Here is a 15,356-nt window from a genome sequence, read left to right as displayed (position 1 = left end):
TAGGCCTTTGCAATTGTAGTGCACATTGAACAGGAAGCAACAGGCACATTTTTCAAGGTAATTATGTATGCTCGGTGCCTATCAGCAGCTGCAAACTCTTGGCAGTATAGGATCCAAATTATGCAACAAATTCGAAGGTATATGACTTTTTATAACACCCTGGAATCTGACCATCTTCCTTGAAAATGGTTTTCCCTCAATAGTATATTTAAGGCTTTCTACTACCTAGTGTTCTTCAGTCCTCTGATGTAGTGTTTATTTTGTAAAACAAAAAATGATGGAGCCACAATTTTACTCAGAACCCCGCGACCTGCAATATGAATATCGGGGGTGCTGAATACCAAGGCTGAGTAGTCTGGCTTCCAACTCATGCATCTTTCCTCCACCACCAGATATTCCCTGCCCCTTTATCTCACTCTTGCAGGTTCTTTTTTATCCCTGCTTTCTGTCCTTGTCACTGTTATTCAGTTGTTCTCTTCCACTTCTTTTCCTCTTTTGTATTTTTCTCTTGCTTGCTCTGGGTGAAAGGCTAATGAAGAACAGTAAGTGCTTGTGCCAGAAAATGAGTGCCGGCGGGCCCCATCGGCAACCATCACTTCTAATTAAGCACTGTGTTGTAAGAACTCAGTTTGTGGGTAATAGCAGTCAAATCTTAAGAAATTTAACAAATGATCATTATATTTCTCGGGGCAAAATAAAATGAAAATCACGTATGCTACATACCTCCACAAGAAGGTCGACAACGTCAGAGGGCATTTTTTCAATTAGTATTTCTATGACCCTTAAAATTTCTCCTTTCGCTCGAGCCAAGGTGCTGGTGTGAATATTCTGTTGAGATTGTGTGTTTGCAGCAAGAGCTGTATGCCTATGTACCTAAAAGAAAGAAAGAAAATGAGCAGTCCAAAATATATGAATAACCATTGAATACGTTCTAAAGTTTCTCTTTTAACATTCATTTAACCGACTAGACCTGAATTATACTTATGCATTTAAGCAACAGATTCCTTCAAGAAATCCCTATAATACATTCTTTACCTTACGCATGTGTTAGACCTATCAGCCGTAGGGTGATCTTCCCCCCAACGTTTTGCCTACCTACCTGCATTTTTGTGCTGAAATAAGTTTTTGTTGGCCGTAGAACTCTGCATACTTTACCATTGCTAAAGTGCTAGTGCTTTCCCTCCAAACATGCTTTGGTTGGCTTACACCTAATTAACATATTTAATTTACTTACAAGTCCCTTGTGGAGTGGTATACCATCTACCCAGAACCTATACTTTACATGCTGCTAGTGGGCCTACAACACTTGTTGTGCCGTTCACTTAAGTAGCCCCTTAAAACATGTCCCAGGCCTGCTATTGCAGCCTGTGTGCAATTTTAAACTGCCAATTCGACTTGGTAATATAACCACTTTGCCATGCATTAAGCTCCCCTTTCATTGCACAGAAGTTACTCCCTGAGGTTGGCCCTAGATACCCCGTCGGGCAGGGTGCTTTGTAAATAAAAGGCTAGACATGTACTTTTAGGTTTTCGAGTTCTGGTAGTGAAAAACTCCTAAATTTGTTTTTTCAGTAGTGAGGTCTACCTGCCCCATAGGATAAAATTGGGTTGCCCTATTACATTTAGTATGTTCTAATTTTGGATTGGGACCAGGTATCCAGTTCATGTTTGGTATCTATGAAATTGTAATGAAAAATCCTCTTTAATATTGCAGTCAGATTTTTTATTAACATTCTAAAAATGCCACTTTTAGAAAGTGCCATTTTCCTGCTCTTATCCCTTTTATGCCTGAAACCTGTCTTGGGTCAGATGACTGGGTCTAACTGACAGTTATACTTTGTGAATTCCTCCCAGACAGTCACATAATAGAGGAATTAGATGTGCCTAAATGGGATATCTGCTGGCAGGATGGGGGGCAGAATGGAGCACAACCCCACTTGCAAGTGAAGAGGGTGTGCTCTGCCTTCACACACATGACCCATCACCTCCACATTGTCAATACAGCCAGCTTGCAGACAGAGCAGGGGAGTTAGGAAGCTTCTCTCATCTTCCAGAGGAAAGGCATCAGGCTATACAAATAGGACCTTTAAACCCACTCTTCAGTTCACTCCTGGACGTGCAGAAGGACACTCAGAGGTCTCCTGTAAAGTTCCAAATGAACACAAAACTGGTTTGAGGGTTGGCTCTTGTTTATTAGGTACAGCCTTAGCAGAGACCTCAATCACATACAAGTCTCAGCAACCAACTGAGCTTGAAGCATAACATATTCCAACCTGGAAACACGCTACATTCTAGATTACTACATCACCCCTTAGATACAGAACACCACATCACCTCCCTAACTCAATACCATAAAATAAGGAAAAATAAGGAAAAATAAGGGAGAAAAATATATGAAAAAAGGAATAAATAGGAATCTGCTACAATCCTAAATAAAAAAATTTTTAGCAAAAAATATTACTTCATACAATCTTGTAACTGAAGAGGTACCTTTGTTACACGTTGAGGCCTACATACGCTTATATGTTAATTTTGTGATTTCACAAAGGATGAGACATTTTCACCAGTAGGGAAGTACTTAGCCACTCTGTTCAAGTTCCAAACTCGGTGATCATTTGTCTTTACTGCATTCCTGAACACTTTGAACACCATGAATAGTTGACTCAATTTGGAAGTTGCACCCCCTTTCTTGGGAGATTTTTACCCAGTCGTCTACCTGAACCTCTCTGTTCTTGACTGCCTTTCTCTCATCATACCACATTTTTCTCTTCATGATCATCTTCTTTTCTTGTTCGCTCCATTCCCTAGCATCTAAACCCTGATCCTCTATTCTCATGTGTTTTTCTGCAACCCACCTGGGAATAACCTCAGTATTGGCCACTCTACCTTTAAATAGCTGAAAAGGAGATAATCCTGTAGAGGAATGCAAAGTGAAACAGTACTACTGCACCTTTTTATTTATGGCTACTTACCAGTCTATCCCTGCCACAACAGCTTGCTGTAATGTTTCTTTAAAAACCTTGAGGAGTCTCTCAACCACACTATTACTTTCTGGGTGGTATAGTGCTGCATTACTATGTTTTATCCCTCTTACTCTCAGTAAGTCTTCTACCACACCCGAAGTGAATTGAACGCCATTTATCAGAGAGTAATGACGTAGGAAATCCCTCTCTACCAAACAGGTCTTAAAAAAAAAAATCAACCACGTCAGATTCTACCAAACCCACAATCTTTATCTCAGGCAGACCTGAAAACATGTTAATGCACACTAACACATACTGATCATTGTACTTGACCCATGCTATCCACAGCAATGTCAAGCAAGAGACCACTCGCCTGCTCCCTCAACGGCATGGGTTGTGTCCTACACTTAAACACCTTATCACTACGAGAACACTCAATACAGTTCCTCACCATCCTCTCAATGCTTACATCCAATGCAGGCCACCAATACCAAACTCTGACCATCTCTTTGGTCTTGGCAATGCCCAAATGACTAGCATGAGCACTGTTGAGTTACCTTTCCATTACTTTGACTGGGGGAATTAATTTGCTGCCTCTCATGAGCAGACCATCAACTACTGCAAACTCATAAGACACACCAAATTCAAATTCTTGCAGAGCCACTATCCATTTGCGTATCTTGTGAGACAAAGTCAATTCCTTTCTTCGTTATTACTTCTTTGAATGGTTTGTGATCCGTTTAGACTTTGAACCTTCCTCCCCAGATTAACCTCTTCAACTTGCATATAGACCAAAAGAGAGCAAGAGCCTACTTCTCTACCACTGAAAAATTAAGTTCAGTTCCCCTCGATGCTCTGGAGATAACTAAAACAGTCCTCTCCTTCCTATCCTTCCTTTGCAGGAGGACCGCTCTTATGCCTTTGGAGCTAGCATCTGTCATGATAAATTACGCATCTCTTGAATCAAAACTTCTTAAGTTGGGAGCTACTTTAAAACATTATTTTACATTTTAAAATGAATCCTTACACTCCACACATTTCTTTCCCTTCTTCAACAATTCTCTTAAGAGGAAAGTTTTCTTTGCAAAATTAGGCACAAACTTAAAGTAAAATTCAGCCATCCCCAGAAATGTACATGTTCCTCTTTATTCTATGGTGCACAAAGACTGAAAATTATATTAACTAAAGCAGCCTTTGGTTTGGTTCCGGACCCAGTGACAGCATGACCCAAATACTCAATTTCCTGGACCTCCAACCTACACTTATCTGCCCTCAATGCTAGACCAGCGTTACACAACTTTTTTTAATTGTTATTTATTTATTGGTATTTGCAAAGACATACGATGTCAAACCATAATGAACATACAGATCATTGAACAACAGTACCCTTCATCCAGATACAACTACACAGTGTAATCCATAAATACAATTAATATTAACACAGTTTATACAACCAGTTACTCAATTTCATTCGTGTTCAGGTAATCTATTAAATATTTCCAATAATCTTTTGGTCTCGAACCTGCAGGTAATTCTTTTTCATATGTTTGTAGGGTGTCTTTACAGTACACTAGATCTTGAATCCAATGCTTGACCCTTGGAGCCTTCTTGCTACCCCAATTCAAAGAAACTCTACGCTTGGCCATTAATAGAGCGATGGCACAAAACTTACGTTTTACAGCACGTACATCTGGCACCAGACCCAAGAGGCATGTACGAACATTACATGTAATTACAGTTTCCACCATTTTCCCTAGCACTTGTGTGATCTGCGCCCAATTGTTTGCCACCGCTACACAATGCCACGCAAGATGTATAAAATCTGCATTGTCAACATTACATCGTGTACACCTGGAGTCCATGCGTAATCCATATCGGCAAAGCCGCTCTGGTGTATGGTACGTCTGATGTAGGTATTTAAAATGTAATATACGCAGGTTACCATTGGGCGTCAGTAAGCTTGTCAGTGCACAAGTTGTAGCCCATTCTTCCTCTGATAAAGGGGTATCCAAACAATCATTCCACTTGTCCTGTTCCCTATACATGGTGCCCGCTACATCTTCCTGTAAGGTAACATACAGTTTAGAGACCATGTGAGTAGGCGTGGGCGTAGTGAGTAATAGTTGCAGTGATGTCAATTGTTGTGGTTCCTCAGGAAATGTTGGGTAGAGTTTCTTTATCGCCCCCTGTAACCTGTGATACGTGAACCTAAACATTAGTGTTTGATTACAAATTAAGGAAAGGCCATCTGACATTTTAAACACACCGTCGTGGTATAGATCCCCCATGGTGTCAATGCCCACTAGTCTGAGTAACCCCAAACCCACCTCCTCCTGAGTGACTGATATAGCGAGGTGGTGATGTAGTGGGAGAGCTTGAGCATATAGCGGGGTCTTATGTGCCTTACTGGCCATTGTGCGCCAAGCAGCATTTGTAGTGTCTATGGTATTAATGTCTCGGTTGTGTAGTGGGGGCCTATGATGTGTTAGAACTGCTGTTAGTGGAATCGGCAGTGCATCGCCCTCTTCAATTGCAACATGAGTGAGGAAGGGGACTTTGTGATACCAGAAGTGTGCGAATTGTGCTTGCACACATAAGTAATACAATAAAAAATCCGGGACCTTGAATCCACCCCGCGAGTAAGGTAACGTTAATGCACGCGTTTGTATTCAGGCCTGTTTACCCGCCCATATCAGACGGAGCACCATGGTGTTTATCCTGCGGAACACCTCCGCGGGTGGCTTAATGGGAACATTAGTGAATAAATAAGGGAATTTAGGCAGAATAACCATTTTCACGATGGCCAACCTATCAGCTAGGGAAAGTGGTAGATGGATCCATCTCTCAATTTTATCCTCCAGTGTACTAATCGTCCTGGCATAGTTAGTACAAATAACTACTTCTGGGTCTATATGAAACCAGACTCCTAAGTATTTTACTGGTTCCGATTGCCATTCTAATGGGTAATCAGTTGGATGTGGGTGAGTGGTGTCCGTCAGCGGAATTATTAGTGATTTGGACCAGTTGATTTTTAGTCCTGACCGTTGCCCAAATTTGATATACTCCCTTAATAAAGGATTGAGATGCTACTTTGGGTCCCTAATATATAGCATTATGTCATCTGCATATAGTGATATATGCAAGGGGCGTTGCGGGAACTGGAGCGCCGAATAGTGGTGTCCCTGTCTGATTTTGCAGGCTAGTGACTCAAGTGCAATTGCAAACAGCAGGGGGGGACAGAGAGCATCCCTGCCGTGTCCCCCGTGCTATAGGTATGGCGTCAGATATGTATTTGTTGATCTTGATACGCGCCACTGGGGCCGCATACAACACTTGAACCCATTGTAAAAAAATCTGGGGAAATCCCATACAACCCAATACTGTATGCAAATATGGCCATTATATCGAATCAAAGGCCTTTGCCGCGTCTAACAGTATCGTAGCACTTTGGTGCTAGGGAATAAATAATGAGATAACGTGAAGAGTTTCCGGGTGTTATGAGCAGCTGACCTCGATGGGATGAAGCCCGATTGATCAGGCAAGATCAAATTGGGCATCAGTGGCTGTAACCGGGTGGCGAGTAATTTGGACAAAATCTTTGTGTCCACTTTAATTAGGGACAGAGGTCTGTAAGAGTCCCAGTACTCTGGATCTTTATGGGGCTTCAAAAGGGCTATTAACATGGCTTCCCTTAATGTCTGTGGCAATAACAGTTTATCATGTGCATCTCCATACATTTCCATTAGAGGTTGAGCTAACTGGTCAGCAAATGATTTATAAAATTCACAGGTAAACCCGCCAGGGTCCGGAGCTTTCCCGTTGGGAAGGGATTTAATAAACTCAGTGACCTCTTCCACCGTTACTGGTAGCGACAGATATTCTCGTTGCGCATCGGATAGCCACGCTATCGACACGTTTGCTAGGTAGTGTACAATTTCCTCCGGGGAAGCAGTGGGTTGCGAAGTGTATAACTCCCCATAAGCAGACATGAACTCTTTTAGGATACCTTCGGCATCCCGGTGCATGAGTCCCCTCCCATCCCTAATCGTCTGTATCACATTTGGTGAGCGTCCAGCACATATTTTGTCTGCTAGTGTTTTAACGGGCCTACCGCCTTCGCCGTAAGATCGAGCTATCTTGCGTTTTGTAATATATTTAAGTTCGTCTTCAGCGTATGTTTGATATTCTGATAGTACCGACCTAATATTACCTAGAATTTTCGCATCTTGTGTATGTTCATACTCACGTTCCAGAGTACGGAGCCTATCTTTACTAAGGGATAGCTGACGTCTAATATCTCTTAAAATACCAGCCGCAGTGCTTATGCAGACCCACCCTAATGGTAGCTTTAAAAGCTTCCCATAGGAGACCTGGATCATCAGTAGTAGGTGTATTTAGCTCAAAATATTCAGTAATGGCTTTGCTAACAGTGTCAACTGGGTCAAGTAGCGCTTTCGCATTGAACCTCCAGCTATATGGGGGCGGTACAAATGTGGCATCAGTACTGTAAGTAATACCGGATTATGATCAGACAATGTCTTGGGTAGATGAGACACAGACCTCGTCCAGTGCGACACGTCACTAGCACCCAACCAATAGCCTATGCGAGGCCAGCTGTTATGCACGGCCGACATATGCGTAGCCTCCATGTCTGTGGGATGCCTAGCTCTCCAGAGGTCCACAAGCAGCATGTCTGCTACTATATCGTTCAATTTGCTTCTGCGCACGTTTATGGGGTTCTGTCGATGCTCCAGATCTATCCAGGGCGTCATTTAATGCAATATTAAAATCCCCTCCCCAAAGTGATGGAATGTCAGGTAGGTCAAGGATCTTAAGCCAGATATTATGGTAGAAGGTAGGGTCATCGATATTGGGACCGTATGTATTAATTAAAGCGAGTCTGTGACCTCTCAAAATTCTAGTTACTATGACATAGCGGCCCTTGGCATCCATAACTATCCTCTACTTGGAAATTCAAGCCCTTTTTGAAGAGGATAAGTACCCCCCTGGAATATGAGGAATATGCAGAGCCATGTACGGATTCCGCCCACCGGTGGCCAATACGATTATTTGCATTAGGGCGATATATGTCTCCTCTAAGAAGGCTATATCAATCTGCAGCCTATCAAAGTAAGCTAGCATTTGACGCACCTTTTTGAGGTTCTTGAGACCTCTGACATTCCAATCCAGTAGATTTAAATGTCTAGGTAATGATTTCTCAGTAGACATGTCTAATTTAGGATACCTATTACAGCCTGGTGTACCATTTGTCGCATGCGCGCGACATATCGACTATGGAGCATAATAATGATGCATAGTGTGATGTTCCCCTGGACTACAGCGGTACGTCTTAAGTGCATTGATCCGTAAAAAACAATTCCCAACTCCTACCTCCCTCCCACCACCCACTTCATCATCCCAATTATGCCAAAGACATGTCCCCACATTCATAAAGAACATAATTAAATCTCAGTCGGGGAACTCCTGTGTGGGGGGTCCACCGAATGCACACATCTGCATCCAATATAGTGGATGTGGATAGGTGTACAATAGGTATGCAGACTAAGAAAAATTCATAACCACCCATAAAATATAAGTGATACATTGAAAGTGTCAGGTAGTATTTGCAGGGCACCTCGACCCGCACCACCCCGAACTACCTACTATTATTACATTCAGACAGTTTTTTAAACAATAACAACAAACACCAGCATGTAAACAAGGCATGAGGCGGTGTTTCAGGCACGTGGGGCAATATACCCTCCCTCAGGAAACATCCCAAATATGAAGTATCTATGAATCAAATGCCAACTTCAAAGGAGCAATCCGCAAGCCCAGCAACTTATGTATGCAAAAGGTAGCATGACCGCACATCAGAGCGCCGTCTGGGTGTGCGGCATGTAGGCATACAGTATTCATTAACTTTAGGCCCTGTTGTCTCGTGCAGGCCATCTCCTCTGTGCGAAAACCTAAATATTGCAAAAGACGGATTAGCACAACTATCAGGAGTTCGAGGGGGTGTCCTTTTTAAACACATTATACAGTAATCATGTAGTCCCTTGGAACTCAGTTTACACCCCCAGGTGATTGGATCAGCAATGTCACATATACTATATCTGTAACGTTTCCTCCAGCAGCACGCTGCCAAAAGTGCCTATTGCCTTACCAGTTCATGACGAAAGGAGACAAATATCCTACCCTTACAAGCGGTTGTCAGTCCGAATCTTGAGTCTGCTCAGCACGGTTCTGGTCTCGCCACCTTTGATGCAATTTCTTTAGAAAGTATTGTGCGGCTTTCAGAGTAAGAAGGATCGTGGAGTGGCCATCATGAGTTACCTTCAGCCGAGCTGGGTAGAGCATAGCGTACTCCACACCCAGCTCTCGCAGTTTCTTTTTAGCCGGATTGAACTCTTTACGCGCTAGCTGAACTGACATAGTGAAGTCTGGGTAAAACTCCAACGAGTTACCCTGATAATGAATTTGCTGCTTCTCGCGGGCCATCCTCAAGATCACATCACAGTCTCTGGAATTAAGAAGGCGGGCGATGATCGGTCGCGGAGGGGCGCCCGGCTTCGGTCTCGGGGCCAGGGATCTGTGGGCGCGCTCCACCAGAAACACTGGGGAAAGATGCTCTGTGCCAAAGATGTTGCGAATTAGTTCCTCCACGTTGGTTTCCATCTTCCCCGTGTTTGTGGATTCCGGAATACCCGCGATCCTGATGTTATTCCGGCGTGACCTCGCCTCTAAATCCTCTGCTTTGTTTTTTATCACATCCAAGAGTTTTTCCATTTCCGCGCACTTCTTAGTGGTAGTATGGGACTCATCCTCCACCGCAGATATCCGGGTTTCTGCTTCAACGAGTCTTTCCCCATGTTTATCTAATTTCGCCGCCATGTTGTCGACTCTTTGGGTAATAGTGTCTAACTTTCCGTTGATATCCTGTAAGCTCTGTTGAATGACTTTTAGCACTGCCTCCATGCAATTAGGTGCCAGTGTTTCGCCATCAGGTTCAGTATCGGACTGCGCAGTAGCTCCCTTAGTGTGCTTGTTTGCTTCAAACGTGAGCTAAGCCTGTTGCTTTATCTGGTTTCCCCATCTTGCCCACGTAGTGGTGCCACCAGCACTGAGAAGGAGAACAGGAGCGTCCAACACAATAGAACGTATGGCAACGTAAGACAAAGATGAAATGGACTACACCAATCACAGTCCCAGATGCACGGCTGCCGCCACACTGAAGGACAATCCTCCGCTCATACGCCACCTCAGCCCTCCAGCAAAGCCGCATAGGCGTCTGGTCAAGAGCGATCCAGGCAATTCAGGGTAGCACAGCGCAGACCCACAGCCCCCGTCAGGACAGCATCAACAGCAATGTACGCTTGTATGAGGAGCACCACTTGTTAAAGAGATGTCACCGGCACCTAGGTCAATGGGCACTCATGGTTGCTTGTGGCATACACCGGTCCACGCCGTGTTAGACACGATGGGTGCGGCCGCCGCAAGAAATAGCTGCCACTCTACACTGAATTTTCGCCGCCTTCCCTGTAAGCGATGAGCACATCTATGAACCCGCACATATCTCAGGCCTCCAAGAGTCTACACAGCGCCAATGCCCATGCGGTCAGATTCGGGAACACACTGCCACACCGACACCGTGAGCACCCAGTCGGACGCAGCTCCCGCCAGGCACAGTGCAGCAGGACCAATAATGCAGGCAGGCACCGACCATCCGCTACACATGCCACTGGTATCCGCAATCGAAGGATGAGCTGCCACTAGGCCACCAACGCCGCTGCAGCCGCCATTTTGAATGAAGGAGCCGTTATCACTTCCTTTGGAATCAGCTCACTGCCACTCCTGCCGTCGTCCATCTATTATATGCCCCTCCTGGCACCGCAGGTCTTCCTAATCCCTCGCCTGAGCCCCCGCAGTTACAGCCATACAGTGCCCCATATGTTCCAGCTCGGGAGTAACACAGCACGTTGCCACTATGTTCAACACTGCTGCACCTCGACCCCAGCACCAGCTCGCAATGTGGCCGGTGCCCCCTTGCTGCACTATAACACCTACACATCTCCCGCGGGGTCCTGTATCCTCCGTTACTCACTGTTGGGGCATGTTCCCGCGAACTCCACCATTGTGGGTGGCCGAGAGCAGCTCCGGAATACTGCGGTATTACTGTCCTCTAGGGAGCCGCCATTTTGCACGCCTCCTGCTGCCCGCGTCCTCGGAGCAATCTGCCTACCAGAACTCTGCCCCCGCCATCAGCAATGTCACTTTCCCTCGAGATCTGGGGCGCTACGATGGTCTCGTGTGCTGGACTGTATGATCTACAGGTCCAAGCCTATCATGCCAACAGCGGAGCGCACCGCACCTCTATGACTTGGACCGCCGCCATGTTACGCCGTCATGGTCCCGGGACGCCAGACAGCCGCTCGTGGTTTCTTCGCCTCAGTAATTGCTTCAGGGCTCCGACACCACTCAGTTTATGGGCAAGTCGTTCCGACGTGCATGTCTGCTAGTTTCACTCGGATCCGCGGCTGCAAATCTGAGTTTTTGAGGATAACTGCACCTGTCCGGTGGAGCTGTCTCAACAGGCAGCCATTCCGCTGGGCACCCTCTAGCGCCCCCCCAGCGTTACACAGCTCTGCCAACTTATTCCGCAACCTACTATTATGTTCCTTGCGATCAACACCAAATATCAGAATATCATTGATATATTTTGACACCTTCAATTCCCAGAAAATTGTGTTTCATTACCCTCTGAAATACAGAGGCAACTGAAATTAACCCTACGGCCATTCTCAAGAACTTGAAGGTACCAGAAGGCGTGACAAATGCAGTTAGTTCCTGGGACTGCAACTTTACTTGATGGTAGGCGGAGGTTAGGTGTAAATACGAAAAATGCTTTGCACCATTAAGAGAACTCAACATTTCATATATATTTGGAAGGGGATAGTGGTTCACTACCACCGCTTTGTTGAGTTCTCTCAAGTCTACACAGAGCCTGGCCTCACCATTGGCTTTACAGGCCATGACTATTGGAGATAACCAATTAGTAGCCTCCACCTCCTGTATGATTCCACTATCAACTAGTTTGTTCAATACAGACCTCATACTCTCGTTCGCAAGTAACAGCACACTGTTTCACCTTTATGAGGTGACAATAATCTTTTAAGCAACCCAACTTGTCATTGAAAACTTCAGAAAATTCTGTTGTCCATACTTCACCCTCCTTCGACACAGAACTGACGGAAGGCATGTCCTTAACACACACAGAAGGTTTCCACTATGGTCTAGGTACACATATATATATCCTGTTGAAGAACCCAACTAATAAGAGAATCTCCTTTCACAGAAATGTATACTTTCGTGGATTAATTCTTTCATGAAACTCAATGGTACAACAGAAGTAACCCAACAAGTCAATGGGCTAACCCATAACCTTTAGGTTTGATATCAGGCTTATGAAGTCCCACCTTTTCAACTAGGCACTGCTCATAGAAAGGTTCCGGAATGACTGTAATCTTTGCCCAAGAATCAAATAACATTTTCACAGGTTCATCATTGACCAAGACAACTTCTAATGGGCCATCGGAAGAAGAATCCCTCACCTGGAGAATGTTAATCTCTTCTACATCCCCTTCACACTCTTCATCAAATTCAACTTTTCGCATTTTCTTCAAGATCTTTGCTGATCTGCAGCACTTGGCAAAGTGACCTTTACGTTCACAGCTTTTACACATGAGTTTTCAACCTGGACATTCTTTGCAACTAGCAAGGAGACCAGCATTACCACACCGAAAGCACTTCCCTTAAAACAATTTTTGAATAGGCTTGAAACTCATGGGTATCTTACTCTTAGACACTTTCTCATGAATGATTTTCACTGTGCTTCCGTCACCCTTCTCATTCTTTTCACCCCTGCATCCTTGCTTATCATATTAATACACTCCTTTGAATGTACTCATGTCTTGGCAGTGGTGAGAACCTCTTGAAGAGAGGGGTTGTCCTTCTAAAGGTGAATGTATCACCGCAGATGTGATGCGCTCAAACTCATTTGCAGAATGGTGAGCGTGTCACTGTAGGCACGCCAAGTGAAATTGCAAGCTGCAGACTGTGTAACTCCTACAGGTGAGTATGTCACCGTAGAGACGCAACACCAGCTTGCTGGCACTGCCAGAAGGAACTCCCAAAGCCGTAAACACATGTTGACCCGCTGCGCTACTATGTAAAACTTCTAGGGATTCTTTGGTATCGCGGCTAGCAGGTCACAGCAGTTCAGGCTTCTGGAGTATGCGTCCTCTTCCAAGTCTTCCTCAGTCGCTGAAGAGTTCATGTAACACAGCAACGGCGTCACAATTGCTACGACATCTTCAGGGATTTTCTCTGGTTGTCTGTTGACTTAGAACTGTTGTAGACATTACAGAAGGTCGGTGCCAGGGTGAGGGAAAGAGATGTAACACAGTATTCCATAAGTATCGTTGCTAGGTAGTGAGGAGCAGCTTTTGAAAACTTGCCTACATGCTCCACAACTTTCAGGTAGGGCAGGCCCATTCCGAGGGTAGAGATTTCATCAAAAGACATAAAATCCAAATTAAATCCAGGGGTGAACATAACTGGCCAATCCAGTGCAAAAGCGCAGAATTTGTAATCTTCAAAAAGCACCGCAGGGTGAACAGATTAAGTGTTGAGGTCTCTACCAAACTGGTTATTCAAAGCTGATTAAAAGTCCAAGATGAGCTACAAACGCATCCATTCCATCCTCGTCACCAAATGTAAAGTTCCAAATGTACACAAAACCGGTTTGAGTATCGGCTCTTGTTTATTAGGTACAACCTTAGCAGAGACCTCACCACATCCAAGTCTTAGCACCAGACTGAGCTTTAAGCATAACACATTCCAACCTAGATACACACTACATTCTAGATTCCTACTTCACTCCTTAGATACAGAACACCACATCACCCTACTGCTGTGCATTCACCAAGACTGCTTTGCTGTACCTGGAAGGACTGTTTTGCCGCCTGGAGCCTGCTTTGAACCCTACTATGCCAGTCCTGCTGTTGAGCCGTGCATCTTCACCTGAACCCAGGACTACCAGAGTGACCCCAAGGACTAGTTTGCTGGCCTCCTGTTCAGAGCCACACTGACACAAAAGGCTACCAACATCTTGAACCAGCAGCTAGTCCCAGCCTGAGAGAGTTCAGAAACGCCAAGTGGCGTCCCACCAGTCCTGGACCCTTGGTTGTGGTGCTAATGGTGCCTAGATGTCCAAATCCCAAAATTGAGGACTTAGAAATTTTTTGACCTAAAACTGCTCTGAGAAGGACTAATCTGCTCGCCTATCTGACAGAGGTGCATCGCCGGTCGTATTGAGTTTGCGGTTTCTCCTGCTACGTTCTAATCAACTGCAAAAGGAACAACTGATGGACAGAATGTTGGACAATGTAAAACATTCACCCCAGTACAGAGATATGGGCCTAAATTATTATTTTTTGTTCCCTATGCCATTCCAGCTTCTTTTGCATTCGTCGCCCTTAGTGGGAAGGGTATGCCCAAATGTGGGTCCCGTGCTCACTGAGCCACTGGATTCAAGCTCGCCTGGATAATGAGCGGTGATGCTCGAAACCGGTCACACAATGCTTGTTTCCAGTCCAGGGAGGACCAGGCTTGGCCATTCGGGCTGGACTGTTGCTATGTGGAACAGGGTCAAGACTGATTTGCATATGGCTGGGTCCACGCTGGGGTGGCATGGTGAACATAAGAATGATGGATTAAACCCAAATCTTTGCGACTCAGGGAACATGTTTGCATTGTTCAGCATTCTGTCCATCATTTGTTCCTTTTACGTTTAACGTTTTAATCAACATCAACAAATCCTGTTCATCAATCTTTCGCCAAAGCCTCTTAACCTCATCACGCTGGAGATTTTCAATTTCCAAAAAAAGAGATTAACTCTGAGCGTAGAAATCTTGACCACGACACCAACCCAGAGCTCCTCGATGATAACGCTCCCTCCTCGGACACTTCTTGCATGTGCTGAAATTTGCTTTCTCAAAACATTTTTTCTCAAAATTTGTTCAAAATCTGAAGGGAAGAGCTGGACAGGCCCAAACCACTTCTTGTATCCAAACCACGCTCCATCGCATCGGCCATATATTTCGACTTTGACCTGCGCTCATGCGAATAGATGTCCGTGGTTGGCGCTTTGATCTTTTAGGAGCTAGTTATTACTAAAAACTTTACAAATTCATAACTCTGGTTTTACTGAATTAATTTTTGTTGTTTTGGTGTCAAATATTTTATTAAACTTTACTCTATTTTTCTAAATTGGTGTGGAATTGTTCTTGTGTTGTGTTTTTACTTTATTACTGTTTCTGTGGTGCATAAATA

The 15,356-nt window shown here is 44.6% G+C and overlaps 1 protein-coding gene across 3 annotated transcripts in view; it reads right to left on the bottom strand.

Moving 5' to 3' along the window:
- WDR7 (WD repeat domain 7) overlaps nt 1-15,356 on the bottom strand; it is a 1,349,682-nt gene that overhangs the window by 276,485 nt on the left and 1,057,841 nt on the right. For all 3 annotated transcript variants that reach the window (XM_078674853.1, XM_078674855.1, XM_078674854.1), the window contains one exon: nt 724-873. In XM_078674853.1, coding sequence (XP_078530979.1) covers nt 724-873 — 150 coding nt within the window. The remainder of the gene's footprint in view (nt 1-723; nt 874-15,356) is intronic.

This window comes from Lissotriton helveticus, chromosome 2_1, assembly GCF_964261635.1.
Source record: "Lissotriton helveticus chromosome 2_1, aLisHel1.1, whole genome shotgun sequence".
Lineage (NCBI taxonomy): Eukaryota > Metazoa > Chordata > Amphibia > Caudata > Salamandridae > Lissotriton > Lissotriton helveticus.
The sequence above is the reverse complement of the archived record's forward strand: the minus strand, read 5'-3'. Positions and strand labels throughout refer to the sequence as shown.